Here is a 14606-nt window from a genome sequence, read left to right on the forward strand (position 1 = left end):
CTATGTTTCCGTGACTCTATGATTCTATGACTCCATGATTTCATGATTCTGTGTTTCCATGATTCTATGATGGATGAGGAGCTGGACATGAGCAGACAGTGTGAATCTGCAGCCCAGAGGGCCAGTCACATCCTGGGCTGCATCCAAAGCAGCGTTGGCAGCAGAGCCAGAGAGGTGATTCTGCCACTTTGCTCTGCTCTGGGGAGACCTCACCTGGAGTGCTGTGTGCAGCTCTGGAGCCCTCAGCACAAGAAGGACCTGGGGCTGCTGGAGCAGGTCCAGAGGAGGCCATGAAAATGCTCAGGGGGTTGGAGCAGCTCTGCTCTGAGGCCAGGCTGAGGGAGCTGGGGGTGTTCAGCCTGGAGAAGAGAAGGCTCCAGGGGGACCTAAGAGCAGCCTGCCAGTACCTGAAGGGGCTACAAGAAGGCTTCAGAGAGACTCTTTGCAAAGGCCTGCAGGGACAGGACAAGAGGCAGTGGCTTCAAACTAGAGAAGAGTAGATTTAGATTGGATGCGAGGACCAAATTCTTTACCATGAGTGTGGTGGAACACTGGAACAGGTTGCCCAGGGAGGTGCTGGAGTCACTGTCTCTGGAGGCATTTAAAAGCCATGCAGATGTGGTTCTGAGGGACATGGTTTAGTGGTGAATTGGTAGCAGTGGTTACAGTTTTGACCTGATGATATTAAAGATCTCTTCCAACCAAAAATGCTTCTGTGATTCTATGATTCTAAGATTCTAAGTTTAATCCAGAGGTCACATCCTGGTTGTCCCATTAGCCATTCCTGCTGCTGCGACACTCATTCTCCCATCTGGTATCTCCTAGGCTCCAGATCCACTTTCAGGTAGGCTGACTATTTCAGCTAGCTCCTTAGCCAAACCTGAAGGGATACCACATGCTGCATGGTATCTAGACTCCACGATATCCATCTCTAAAGGCTGGACATGGGCATTCCCCATTCCCTCTTCTCTACAGACGTCCATTGCTCTTTGATGGACTCATGGATTACTTGAACATGGGAGGTGATCTGCTGGAGAGCAGCCCTGTGGAGAGGAGCCTGGGAGTGCTGGTGGACAACAAGTTCTGCATGGGACAGCAATGTGCCCTGGTGGCCAAAAGGCTAATGGGATTCTGGGGTGCATTCAGCAGAGTGTGGCCAGCAGATCACAGAATCACAGAATCACCAAGGTTGGTGACCTCAAAGATCATCAAGTCCCTCCCCCTCTGCCCTAGTGAGACCACACCTGCAATACTGCATTCAGTTTGGGGCTCTTCAGTTCAGGAGGGACAGGGATCTGCTGGAGAGAGTCCAACAGAGGACTACCAGGATGCTGAAGGGACTGGAGCACTGCCTGGTGAGGAGAGGCTGAGAGTCCTGGGGCTGGTTAGTCTGGAGAAGACTGAGAGGGGATCTAATAATTATGGAAATGTGATTTTGGGCCAGTGTCTTGGAGATGGAAATAGAGGCAATGAAACACATCTCAGTGAAAAAGGATTCACAGAATCACAGAACAGTAAGGGGTTGGAAGGGACCTTGAAAGACCATCCAGTCCAACCCCCCTGACAGGACAGGATCACCTGGAGGAGGTCACACAGGAACACATTCAGGTGAGTTTTGAAGGTCTCTAGAAAAGGAGACTCCACAACCTCTCTGGGCAGCCTGTTCCAGTGTTTTGTCACCCTCACACAGAAGTTTTTTCGTATGTTCCTTATGGCTCAACAAGGGTTGAGTTGTTCCAGCTGACCTTTTTCCAACAGAAGTCATGGTTGGTTCTGGAGATCCATCTCCAGGACACCCCTCCCCCCCCCCCCCAATCTGCTCTCCATAGCCAGTTTTCTACCACTCTCAAGGTGACAGCTCCAACTCATGACCCTTTTTTTGTTCCCCCCCTGTGTCTAGCTGGTGAAGACAGCAGAGCTGGACCCTAGGAAGAACTACCTGATGGGATTTCATCCCCACGGGGTCCTGGCAATAGGAGCCTTTGTCAATTTCTGCACAGAGGCATCAGGCTTCTCCACACTCTTCCCAGGCATCACCCCACACCTGATGATGCTCTCGGTGTGGTTTCGCATTCCCTTCTTGAGGGACTACCTGATGAGTGGAGGTAAGTCGGGGGCAGCATGGACAAGTGGTGGGGATGGTGGGAGAGTAGTCAGATGCTTTTTGGAGCAGCAGAGCATGAAGAAGCAGATGGAAGGAGGTTCTCCTCCCCCTCTACTCTGCCCTGCTGAGACCTCACCTGGAATGTTGCATCCAGTTCTGGGCTCCCCAGTTCAGGAGGGACAGGGATCTGCTGGAGAGAGTCCAAGGGAGGGCTACAAGGATGCTGAAGGGATCTGGAACACTGCCTGGTGAGGAGAGGCTGAGAGACCTGGGGCTGGTTAGTCTGGAGAGAAGAAAGCTGAGAGGAGATCTAATAAATGTTTATCAGTATCTGAGGGCTGGGGGTCAGGAGGGAGGGGACAGGCTCTGCTCAGTTGCACCCTGGGATAGGACAAGGATATAAACTACAGCTCAGGAGGTTCCACCTCAACATGAGGAGGAACTTCTTCACTGGGAGCGTCACAGAGCCCTGGCACAGGCTGCCCAGAGAGGCTGCAGAGTCTCCTTCTCTGGAGACTTTCCAGCCCCATCTGGATGTGTTCCTGTGTGACCTGTGCTGGATTCTGTGGTCCTGGTCTGGCAGGGGGGTAGGACTTGATGATCTCCAGAGGTCCCTTCCAACCTCTAACATCCTCTGATCCTGTGATCCCCCATGACAGGTGGGTTGGATCTAGATGATCCTTGAGGTCCCTTCCAACTCTGACAATTCTATAATGTTATGATCCTGTGGAGACACCAAGGCAAGAGGAGTCACAGGTCTGTTTTGTCCCTGGCTGTGACTGATGGCCCATTCATGGACACAGCTGCTGGAGGTGGAGTCCAAACCTCTCTGAAGTTAAAAATTCTCCTAGGTGTTCTCACTATGGTTCAGCTTCACAGATCTGCTCTGAGCCCAGGGAATGGTTGTGCCAGATCACAGTATCACCAAGGATGGAAGACACCTCGAGGATTGAGTCCAACCTGTCACCACAGACCTCATGACTAGACCATGGCACCAAGTGCCATGTACAATCCCCTCTTGAACACCTCCAGGGACGGTGACTCCACCACCTCCCTGGGCAGCACATTCCAATGACTAATGACTCTCTCAGTGAAGAACTTTCTCCTCACCTCAAGCCTAAACTTCCCCTAGCGCAGCTTGAGATTGTGTCCTCTTGTTCTGGTGCTGGTTGTCTCAGAGAAGATACCAACTCCTTCCTGGCTACAACCTCCTTTCAGGTAGTTGTAGAGAGCAATGAGGTCACCCCTGAGCCTCCTCTTCCCCATGCTAAACAACCCCAGCTCCCTCAGCCTCTCCTCACAAGGCTGTGCTCAAGGCCTCTCCCCAGCTTCGTTGCCCTTCTCTGGACACACTCCAGCAAGTCAACCTCCTTCCTAAACTGAGGGGTCCAGAACTGGACACAGGACTCAAGGTGTGGCCTAACCAGTGCTGAGCACAGGGCACAATGACTTCCCTGCTCCTGCTGGCCACACTGTTCCTGATCCAGGCAAGGATGACATTGGCCTTCTTGGCCAGCTGGGCACACTGCAGGCTCATGTTCAGCCTTCTATCAACCAGCAACCTCACGTCCTTTTCTGCCAGGCTGCTCTCCAGACATTCTGACCCTAGCCTGTAGCACTGCATGGGGTTGTTGTGGCCAGTGTGTAGAACCTGGCACTTAGATGTGCCCATCTGTCCAGCCTGTCAAGGCCCCTCTGTAAGGGGATGCAGGGGATCTCTGCAAGGGGATCTCTGCTGGAGATGAGCCAGCACTGAGCACTGCCAGCCCAGAGCCAGCCCTGTGCTGGGCTGATCCCCAGCAGTGTGGGCAGCAGGGGCAGGGAGTGGATTCTGTCTCTCTGTTGTACTCTGCTGAGACCCCACCTGCAGTGCTGGGGCAGCTCTGGAGGCCTCCGTATAGCAGAAATGGGGACCTGTTGGAGCAGGGCCAGAGGAAGCTACAACCATGATTGGAAGTCTGGAAGCCCTCTGCTGCGAGGCCAGGCTGAGATAGTTGGGGTTGTTCAACCTGGAGAAGAGGAGGCTCCAGGGAAAACTTCTGGTGGCTTTGCAGCACTTTAAAGATGTTGGTAAGGGGTTGGGGACAGAGTTTTTATCAGGGCCTGTTGTGACAGGACAAGGGGTGGTGGCTTAAAACTGTAAAGGAAGGATTCAGACTAGATACAAGGAAGACATTTTTACAGTGATGGAGGTGAGACCCTGGTCCAGGCTGCCCAGAGAGGTGGTAGATGTCCTATGCCTGGAATCATTCCAGGTTAATTTGGATGGGCAACATCATGTATTTGAAGATGGTCTGTGCTGATTGTAGGGGATTGGACTGGATGACCTTTAAAGGTCCCTTCCAATCCAAACCACTCTATGATGCAAACAGCAGCTTACACTCTTGCAAAACCATGTGGCAAGGGAAGAAGAAGAAATGAAAAGGCACAGGTAAAAATTAAAAGGAGAGGGATGAAAGGTAGAGAGTTTTGGAGACTAGCAGGAGATGACCTTCATCTCTCAGTGGTGGGCTTGGGAAATGGCCATTTCACACAGAATCACAGAATCACCAAGGTTGGAAGAGACCTCAAAGATCATTGAGTCCAACCTATCACCACAGACCTCATGACTAGACCATGGCACCAAGTGCCACATCCACTCCCCTCTTGAACACCTCCAGGGACGGTGACTCCACCACCTCCCCAGGCGGCACATTCCAATGGCGAATGACTCTCTCAGTGAAGAATTTTCTCCTCACCTCCAGCCTAAACTTCCCCTGGTGCAGCTTGAGACTGTGTCCTCTTGTTCTGGTGCTGGTTGCCTGAGAGAAGAGACAAACCCCCACCTGGCTACAACCTCCCTTCAGGTAGTTGTAGAGAGCAATGAGGTCACCCCTGAGCCTCCTCTTCTCCAGGCTAAACAACCCCAGCTCCCTCAGCCTCTCCTCATAGGGCTGTGCTCAAGGCCTCTCCCCAGCCTTGTTGCCCTTCTCTGGACATGTTCAAGTGTCTCAATGTCCTTCTTAAATTGAGGGGCCCAGAACTGGACACAACACTCAAGGTGCGGCCTAACCAGTGCAGAGTACAGGGGCACAATGACTTCCCTGCTCCTGCTGGCCACACTATTCCTAATGCAGGCCAGGATGCCATTGGCCCTCTTGGCCACTGGGCACACTGCTGGCTCATGTTTAGGCAGCTGTCAATCAGCACCCCCAGGCCCCTCTCTGGCAGCTCTCCAGCCACTCTGACCCCAGCCTGTAGCTCTGCATGGGGTTGTTGTGGCCAAAGTGCAGCACCTGGCACTTGGACTTGTTGAATGCCATCCTGTTGGACTCTGCCCATCTGTCCAGCTGGTTGAGGTACCTCTGCAGAGCCCTTCTGCCCTCTAACAGTTTAACATCTGCATGCAACTTGGTGTCATCTGCAGATTTGCTGATGACTGACTCAATGACCTCATCCATCAATAATAAATAAGAGCAACAAAGTTGGTGAGGGGTTTGGAACACAAGCCCTATGAGGAGAGGCTGAGGGAGCTGGGGTTGCTCAGCCTGGAGAAGAGGAGACTCAGGGGTGACCTTATCACTCTCTACAACTACCTGAAGGGAGGTTTCAGACAGGCTGATGATGGTCTCTTCTCCCAGGCAGCCAGTACCAGAACAAGAGGACACAGTCTCAGGCTGCACCAGGGGAGGTTCAGGTTGGATGTTAGGAAGAAGTTCTATACAGAAAGAGTGATTGCGCTATGGAATGGGTTGCCCGGGGAGGTAGTGGAGTCATCGTCATTGAAGGTGTTCAGAAGGAGACTTGATGGGGTGCTTGGTGCCATGGGTTAGCTGTTTGGGTGGGTTGGATTGGTTGATGGGTTGGACAGGATGATCTTGAAGGTCTCTTCCAACCTGGTTTGGTTTATTCTAATAAAGGTTTATTCTAATAAAGATATTGAACAGGATGTGGCCCAGCACTGATCCCTGTGGCACACCACTAGTGCCTTGCCACCAGCTGGATGTGGCACTGTTCACCACCACTCTCTGGGCTTGGCCCTCCAGCCAGTTCCTCATCCAGCACAGAGTGTTGTGGTCCAAGCCACGAGCTGACAGCTTGGCCAGCAGTTTGCTGATGGCATCAAAGGCCTTGCTGAAGTCCAGGTAGACCACATCCACAGCCTGCCCCACATCCACCAGGCAGTCACCTGATCATAGAAGGAGTAGGTTACCCATCTCATTGAAATAGGCTACCCAGGGAGGAGATGGAGTCACCATCTCTGTAGGTGCTCAAGAAACCTCTGGCCATGACACCTGGGGATGTGGTTTAATGGCCATGGCGGTCTTAGGTTGAAAGTTGGACCCAAAGAACTTAGAGGTCTCTTCAACCAAAAGAGCTCTGTGATTCTGTGTGAGTCCCAGGCAGGATTCAACAGACTAAACAGAGGCATTCAGCTCCATCTGAGATAGCCCAGAGCATTCCTCACCCTGTTTTTCACATAAACTCTGGCTTCTGCTGCTGGAAAAATATTTACACAGAGAGCAAGGAATCATAACAGGGTTATGTGGGAGAGTTATGACCCAGGAGGAGGAAGGTTTAATCACCCTAAAGTGGGAGTTTGGCACACAGCTCATTTTCAGGCTGATTGAACCCATTTGTCAAAGAGCTTTTAATTTGCAAACTGCTTTGAGAAACAAGCATGCATTTTGTTTATTATTTCATTTTTTGCAATCAAAACAAGGTTCATTTGTCACCTCTGCAGTGAAGATTTCTAACTGGGCAGGAAAAGAACATTAAGGCTGGAACAGGCCTCGAGAGGTCATCAAACCCAACCATCAACCCAACACCACCGTGACCACTAACCCATGTCCCCAAATCAAAAGATCAAAGGCATCAAAAAGACCAAATTGTGCATGGAATTCCACTTGAAATCAGCAGCTACAGAAAGTTCTCTGTGTGTTTTGACCTGAAGCAAGCATTTGAGGGACTGTAGAATGATTCAGGATTCGATGTGCTTTCAGTTGACAACAAACAGATTTTTCCCTTGGTGCTTAAGTGCAGATAGTTCTCAGTTTATTTTTTTTTTTTGCCTGATTTTGTTTCTGTTTTTTTTTTTCTTTTCTTTCCCCCTCTGTTTCTCACATCTGGTCTAGCCAGCAAAGGGAGAAATGGAGACGCTGGAACAGGTTGCCCAGGGAGGTGGTGGAAGCCTCATCCCTGGAGGTTTTTTAAGGCCAAGCTGGATGTGGGTCTGAGCAACCTGATGTAGTGTGAGGTGTCCCTGCCCATGGTAGGGGGCATGGAACTGGATGATCCTTGAGGTCCCTTCCAACCCTGACAATTCTATGATTCTATGTTTCTATATGTGGAAAGGCTGGAGAGCTGGGAGCAGGTGAACCTCATGATGTTCAATAAGGACAAGCACAGAATCCTTGTAGGCCTTGTGGCCAAGAGAGCCAATGGCATCCTGGGGTGCAGCGAGAAAAGTGTGTCCAGCAGGGCCAGGGAGGTTCTTCTCCCCCTCTGCTCTGCCCTCCTGAGACCACAGCTGCAATCCTGTGTCCAGTTCTGGGCTCCCCAGTTCAAGAGAGACAGAGACCTGCTGGAGAGAGTCCAAGGGAGAGCCAGGAGGATGCTTAGGGGACTTGAGCATCTGCCCTGTGAAGAGAGACTGAGAGCCCTGGGGCTGTTTAGTGTGGAGAAGAGAAGGCTGAGAGGGGATCTGATCAAGGTCTCTCAATCTCTGAGGGGTGGCTGTCAAGTGGAGGGGGCCAAGCTCTTTTGGGTGCTGCACAGCAATAAGGCAAGGAGCAATGGATACAAACATGAACACAGAAGATTTCAGCTCAACATGAGCCTCCAGTGGAGGCTACAAAGGTGCTGAGGTCACTGGAGCATCTCTGTGAGAAGGAAAGGCTGAGAGCCCAGGGGCTGTTGCACCTGGAGAAGAGCAGCCCCAGAGGGGATCTGCTCATTGCTCAGCAAGAGTTAAAGAGTGATTGTCAAGAGCATGGCCTGGGAGGGATCTTTTCAACACTGACCAATATCTGTAGGCCATGGGGCAAGAGGATGGGGCCAGCCTCTTTTCAGTGGTGCCCAGTAACAGGACAAGGGGCAACAGGCATGAAATGGAACCCAGCAGGTTACATGTGAATAGGAGGAAAATGTATCCTGTGAGGGTGCCACAGCCCTGCATCAGGCTGCCCAAAGAGGTTGTGGAGTCTCCTCTGAAGGAGGAGGTTCAATCCTGTGCAACCTACTCTGGATGACCCTGTTTTAGCAGTGGTGTTGGACTAGATGGTATGCAGAGGTCTCTTCCAACCCCCCACAATTTTGTGATTCTGTTGGGTCACAACAACCCCAAGCAATGATACAGCCTTGGAGCAGTGTGTGTGGAAAGCTGTCTGGCAGAAAGGGACCTGGGGGTTCTAATGGACAAGCAGCTGAAGAGGAGCCAGCAGTGTGCCCAGGTGGCCAAGAAAGCCAAAGGCCTCCTGGCTGGGATCAGCAATGCTGTGTCCAGCAGGAGCAGTGAGGGGATACAGGAGAGATGTGGAGGTGCTGAGCCAGTGCAGAGGAGGGCAACGAAACTGGGGAAGGGCCTGGAGAACAAATGTGATGGAGAGCAACTGAAGGAGCTGGGGATCGTTAATTTGTAAAAGAGGAACCTGAGAGGAGACCTCATTGCTGTCCTCAGCTACCTGAAAGGACATTGTGGAGAGGCTGCTGCTGGTCTCTTCTCCCAGGTAATTAGTGACAGAAGAAGAGGGAATGGCCTCAAGCTGTGCCTGGGTAGGTTTAGACCAGACACTAGGAAACCTTTTTTCATGGCAAGAGTGGTCAGGCACCGGAATGTGCTGGGCAGGGAGGTGGTGGAGCCCCCAAGCCTGGATGTGTTTCAAGGTGGTTTGGATGTGGTGCTTGGGGCTATGGTTTAGGGGTGAGCCTTGTCCTAGGTTTGACTTAGCGCTCCTGAGATTCTTTTCCAACCTGAGTGTTTCTGTGATTCTGTGATTCTCCCTCTCTACCCCCTAGGCCTTGTCTCCTCTGAAAAGGAGAGTGCATCCTATGTGCTAAAGAAGCCAGAGGGTGGGAATGTTCTGGCCATCATCGTGGGTGGAGCACAGGAAGCACTGGATGCCCGACCAGGATCCTACACCTTGCTGCTGAAGAACAGGAAGGGATTTGTCCGCCTGGCCATGCAGCACGGGTGAGGCAAGGCTAAATAGGTCCTTGGGGAGGGAGTCTCTGCTGTGTGGCTCATTACTGAGGTGACTCTGGAGGAGGAAGAATGTATTTTGGGGTGGATTTTGCTAATATGAAGAGGAGCAGAGGGCTGGAACTCCTCTCCTATGAGGACAGACTAAGACAGTTGGGATTGTTCAGTCTGGAGAAGAGAAGGCTCCGAGGAGACCTTCTTGTGGCCTTCCAGTATCTGAAGGGGTCTCCAAGAAACCTGGGGAGAGACATTTTAGGGTGTCAGGGAGTGATAGGATTGGGGGGAATGGAACAAAGCTAGAAATGGGGGGATTCAAATTGGATGTCAGGAAGAAGTTCTTCCCTATGAGGGTGGTGAGACACTAGCACAGGTTGCCCAGGGAGGTGGTGGAAGCCTCATCCCTGGAGGTTTTGAAGGCCAGGCTGGATGTGGCTATGAGCAACCTGCTGTAGTGTGAGGTGTCCCTGCTGCTGGCAGGGGAGTTGGAATTGGCTGATCCTTGAGGTCCCTTCCAAGCCTGACAATTCTATGATTGTAGCCTGTATGCACCTCTGTTGGATGCCTTGCAGTACCCCACTGGTCCCTGTCTTTTCCTTTGGGGAGAACGACCTCTATGATCAAGTGAGAAACCCCAGAGGCTCCTGGCTTCGGCAGACCCAGCACTGGCTCCAGCAGATCATGGGCATCTCCCTCCCCCTCTTCCATGCAAGAGGCATCTTCCAGTACAACTTTGGGCTGGTGCCATACCGGAGCCCCATCTGCACCGTGGGTAAGTCCTTCCTTGGCTCACCACCCACACTCAACCTGGCCAAAGTGGGCACTGAGGACAGTCCTTGTGTTGTGTCATCCTCCTGCTGTTCTGGAAGCATCATGCTAGAGAGTACAAGCTGTGGAGGTCTAGAGGGGTGGTGGTCTAGAAATGTGCTGGCAAAGGAACATCCTCAGCTGCCCAGCTGCTTTTGACAAGAAAGGTTGGACCAGATGATCCCTGATGTCCTTCCAGCCTGGTGTTTTATAATTCACATGTCACACACGTTCTGGGCTTGGTCTTATGACAGCACAGATCATTTGGACTGTACTGGGGAAGCCCTAGAAGAAACATGAGCACCCCACCAGCCCTCTAGGATGCAGCCAAAGCCAACTTCAGCACCACCTGGTGATAGAAACCACTGCCACTGCATTGGATTAAACTTCTTAGAGAATTAAACATCTTTGGATATGAAACTTCTTTGGAGAATAAATCTTCTGAAGTATGGCTGAAGGAGCTGGGGATGGTTAGTTTTGAAAAGAGGAGGCTGAGGGAGGGACCTCCTTGCTCTCTACAACTATCTGAAAGGATATTGTGGAGAGGTTGGTGCTGGCCAAGTAGTGTTAGAACAAGAGGGAATGGCCTCAGGCTGTGACTGGGTAAGTTTAGACTGGACAGTAGGAAAAACTTTTTCCCAGCAAGAGTGGTCAGGCACTGGAATGTGCTGGACAGGGAGGTGGTTTGAGTCCCCAAGCCTGGATGTGTTTCAAGGTGGTTTGGATGTGGTGCTTGGGGCTATGGTTTAGGGGTGAGCCTTGTAGAGTAGGGTTCTGGGTTGGACTTGGTGATGCTGAGGATCTTTTCCAACCTGAATGTTTCTGTGATTTGTGTGTGATTCTTCAAAGCCAGTCTTACCTACACAAGTAGGACAACACAGACTGAGAGTATTGAGTCTGTTCAACCTGGTGAAGAGAAGGGTCTAGGGACACCTTTTAGTGGTCTTCCAGTACCTGAAGGGGCCTACAAGAACACCAGGGAAGGACTTTTGACAAGGGCTTGTAGTGAGAGGAGAAGAGGGAATGGTTTTAAACCAGAGCAAGGGAGACTTAGATTGTTCATTAGAAAGAAGTTCTTTACTATGAGGCTGGTGGAACACTGGAACAGGCTGCCCAAGGAGGTGGTGGAGGCTCCAGTCCTGGAGACATTCAAGGTCAAGCTTGATGGGGCTCTGAGCAACCTGATCTAATTGAGGGTGTCCCTGCTGACTGCAGTGGGGGGGTTGAACTAGATGACCTTTAAAGGTCTCTTCCAACACAGTGCATTCTATGAACACATAAGAAGTTTGCAGGTTTCCTCAATGTCCTGTGCAGACACAAGCACAAACCTCAACCTATTTGCACGTGAACAGGTCCTACTGTTCCAACCAGAGACCATGCCCATGGAGACCAAATTTCAAGAAAGCTTTTGGTTTTTGGGAAGTTTTGCCTGGTTTCAACAACCTTGTGGCTGGCCCAGCAGTGTGGCTGATATATTGAATTAATCTAATGAAAGAGGGTGTTGGGAAAGGGCAGATCTTGCCCAACTGATGAGGTTTGACAGCCAGCAATTACTTCTAATTGTTTTACAACCTGTTTGGATTGACTCAATGGGTTTATGAGCTGTGCACAAGGGCTCTTCATTAATCTGATGAGGAGGGCAGCCTCACAGGGTGATGAAATCCTCTGTCGCTTGACAAACACAATTTGAGTAAGAGAGCAGAGCAAGAGAGGTACCTCATGGATTTCTCTGTCCCAACCCTGCCATTGGTGGCTCTGGGAAATGAGAAGGAGCTTCTTCTAGTGAGATTTAGCCAGGCTGGAGAGTTAGGCAGGGAGAAATTGAATGAAATTCAACAAGGTCAAGGGGAGAGTCTTGCACCTGGGAAAGAACAACCCCATGGAGCAGTACAGGTTGGGGACTGACCTGTTGGAGACCAAGGAAAGGGAAAGGGACTTGGGGGTCCTAGAGGATGGAAGGTTGACCATGAGCCAGCAGTGTGCTCTTGTGGCCAAGAAGGCCAATGGTATCCTGGGGTGGGTTAGAAGGGCTCTGGTGAGTAGGTCAGAGAGATTCTCCTCCTTCTCTGCTCTGCCCTGGTGAGGCCACATCCAGAATATTGTGTTCGGTTCTGGGCCCCTCAGTTCAAGAAGAACTGCTTGAAAGAGTCTAGCACAGAGCCACAAAAATGATGAAGGGAGTGGAACATCTTCCTTATGAGGAGAGACTGAGGGAGCTGAGGGCTCTGTAGCTTGGAGAGGAGTAGCCTGAGAGGTGACCTCATTCACATTGATAAAAATATACAGGGTGAGTGCCAAGAGGCTGGAGCCAGGCTCTGCTGGGTGATGCCCAATGACAGCACAAGAGGTAGTGGTGCAAGCTGAGGCATAGGAAGTTCCATGGAAACAGGAGGCAAAATGTTTTCCCTGTGAGGGTGACAGAAGACTGGAACAGGCTGCCCAGGGCGAGGGTAGAGTCTCCTTCTCTGGAGATATTCGAAAGCTGCTTGGATGTCTTCCTGTGTGATCTGCTCTAGGTGGTGCTGCTCTGGCAGGGGGTTTGGACTGGATGAGCTTTCAAGGTCCCTTCCAACCTCTAACATTCTGTGATTCTGTGTAATTAGATTTGCATCTGACAAAAGCATGGTTTTCTAAAGATAAGAGAGTACTAGTTTCCAAATAAAAGTCAGATGGTTCACAGCAGCTTTAATCTGAGCCAAGTAGAAGCACCCCAAGCAGTGGTGAATTTAGGTCATCTTGGATTTCTGCTCACCTCAGTTTCCCCAGGTGCAATACAACTTTTCAGGGCCATGCCAGAATAGCTTGGAAAGAGCAAAACTCCAGTACTAGTATGATGTTGTTGTTACCTGCAGCACATCTGGAGCTGTTTGGGATGCAGAAGTTCTTACTTCAAAGAGCAGCACAGAAGGTTTTTGGCTTTAACCAGCCTTGCAGGTGGGGAAGCTGAGGCAAGGACAGATATGACCGTAGAGATCGAGAGCAGAGCCAGGATTTCAATACCCACCTCCCTGCCTCCTTGGTTGTATCACAGTATCACCAAGGTAGGAAGTGACCTCAAAGATCATCGAGTCCAACCTGTCACCATAGATCTCATGACTACACTATGGCACCAAGTGCCATGTCCAATCCCCTCTTGAACACCTCCAGGGATGGGGACTCCACCACCTCCCTGAGCAGCACATTCCAATGGCTAATGACTCTCTCGGTGAAGAACTTTCTCCTCACCTCCAGCCTAAACCTCCCCTGGTGCAGCTTGAGATTGTGTCCTCTTGTTCTGGTGCTGGTTGCCTGAGAGAAGAGACCAACACCTTCCTGGCTACAACCTCCTTTCAGGTAGTTGTAGAGGGCAATGAGGTCACCCCTGAGCCCCCTCTTCTCCAGGCTAAACAACCCCAGCTCCCTCAGCCTCTCCTCACAAGGCTGTGCTCAAGGCCTCTCCCCAGCCTTGTTGCCATTCTCTGGACATGTTCAAGTGTCTCAATGTCCTTCTTAAATTGAGGGGCCCAGAACTGGACACAACACTCAAGGTGTGGCCTAACCAAAGCAGAGTACAGGGCACAATGACCTCCCTGCTCCTGCTGGCCACACTATTCCTAATGCAGGCCAGGATGCCATTGGCCCTCTTGGCCTTGGGCACACTGCTGGCTCATGTTTAGGTGGCTGTCAACCAGCACCCCCAGGTCCCTCTGTTTGGCAGCTCTCCAGCCACTCTGACCCCAGCCTGTAGCTCTGCATGGAGTTGTTGTGGCCAAAGTGCAGCACCTGGCACTTGGACTTGTTGAATGCCATCCTGTTGGACTCTGCCCATCTGTCCAGCTGGTCAAGGTCCCTCTGCAGAGCCTTTCTACCCTCTAACTGACCAACATCTGCTCCCAACTTAGTGTCATCTGCAAACTTGCTGATGACTGTCTCAATGCCCTCATCCATCAATAATAAAGATGTTGAAGAGGACAGGGCCCAGCACTGATCCCTGGGGGACACCACTGGTGACTGGCTGCCAGCTGGATGTGGCACCATTCACCACCACTCTCTGGGCTCGGCCCTCCAGCCAGTTCCTAACCCAGCACAGAGTGTTGTGGTCCAAGCCACGAGCTGACAGCTTAGCCAGCAGTTTGCTGTGGGGGACGGTGTCAAAGGCCTTGCTGAAGTCCAGGTAGACCACATCCACAGCCTGCCCCACATCCACCAGGCAGTCACCTGATCATAGAAGGAGATCAGGCTGGAGAGGCAGAAGGGTTGTGCTACCACCCAAACTTTAGGACATTACTGGTTATATTGATCTGCTCACTACAGCCTTCAAGAGGTGGCATCCAGTTCTGTGCTAACGTGTGCAAAGTGTTCAGAGGCTCCTCCTAACACCTGTGATTCTTTTCCAGTTGGGAAGCCAATTCCAGTGCAGAAGAATGGGAGACCCTCCAATGAAGAGGTGGATCGAGTCCATCAGAAATACCTGGACGAGTTGAGCAAGCTCTTTGAGGAGCACAAAGCTAAATATAACATCCCAGAAGACCACCACCT

At 51.3% G+C, this 14606-nt stretch overlaps 1 protein-coding gene across 1 annotated transcript in view; it reads left to right on the forward strand.

Annotated features, from left to right (window-relative positions):
• MOGAT2 (monoacylglycerol O-acyltransferase 2) overlaps positions 1–14606 on the forward strand; it is a 49332-nt gene that overhangs the window by 32445 nt on the left and 2281 nt on the right. Inside the window, exons 4-7 of the mRNA XM_068139295.1 lie at positions 1901–2105; positions 9101–9275; positions 9854–10053; positions 14465–14606. The exon at positions 14465–14606 is cut by the window's right edge and continues 2281 nt beyond it. Coding sequence (XP_067995396.1) covers positions 1901–2105; positions 9101–9275; positions 9854–10053; positions 14465–14606 — 722 coding nt within the window. The remainder of the gene's footprint in view (positions 1–1900; positions 2106–9100; positions 9276–9853; positions 10054–14464) is intronic.

This window comes from Melanerpes formicivorus, unplaced genomic scaffold, assembly GCF_026170545.1.
Source record: "Melanerpes formicivorus ecotype bairdi unplaced genomic scaffold, bMelFor1.0.p_v2 SCAF_1, whole genome shotgun sequence".
Classification (NCBI taxonomy): domain Eukaryota; kingdom Metazoa; phylum Chordata; class Aves; order Piciformes; family Picidae; genus Melanerpes; species Melanerpes formicivorus.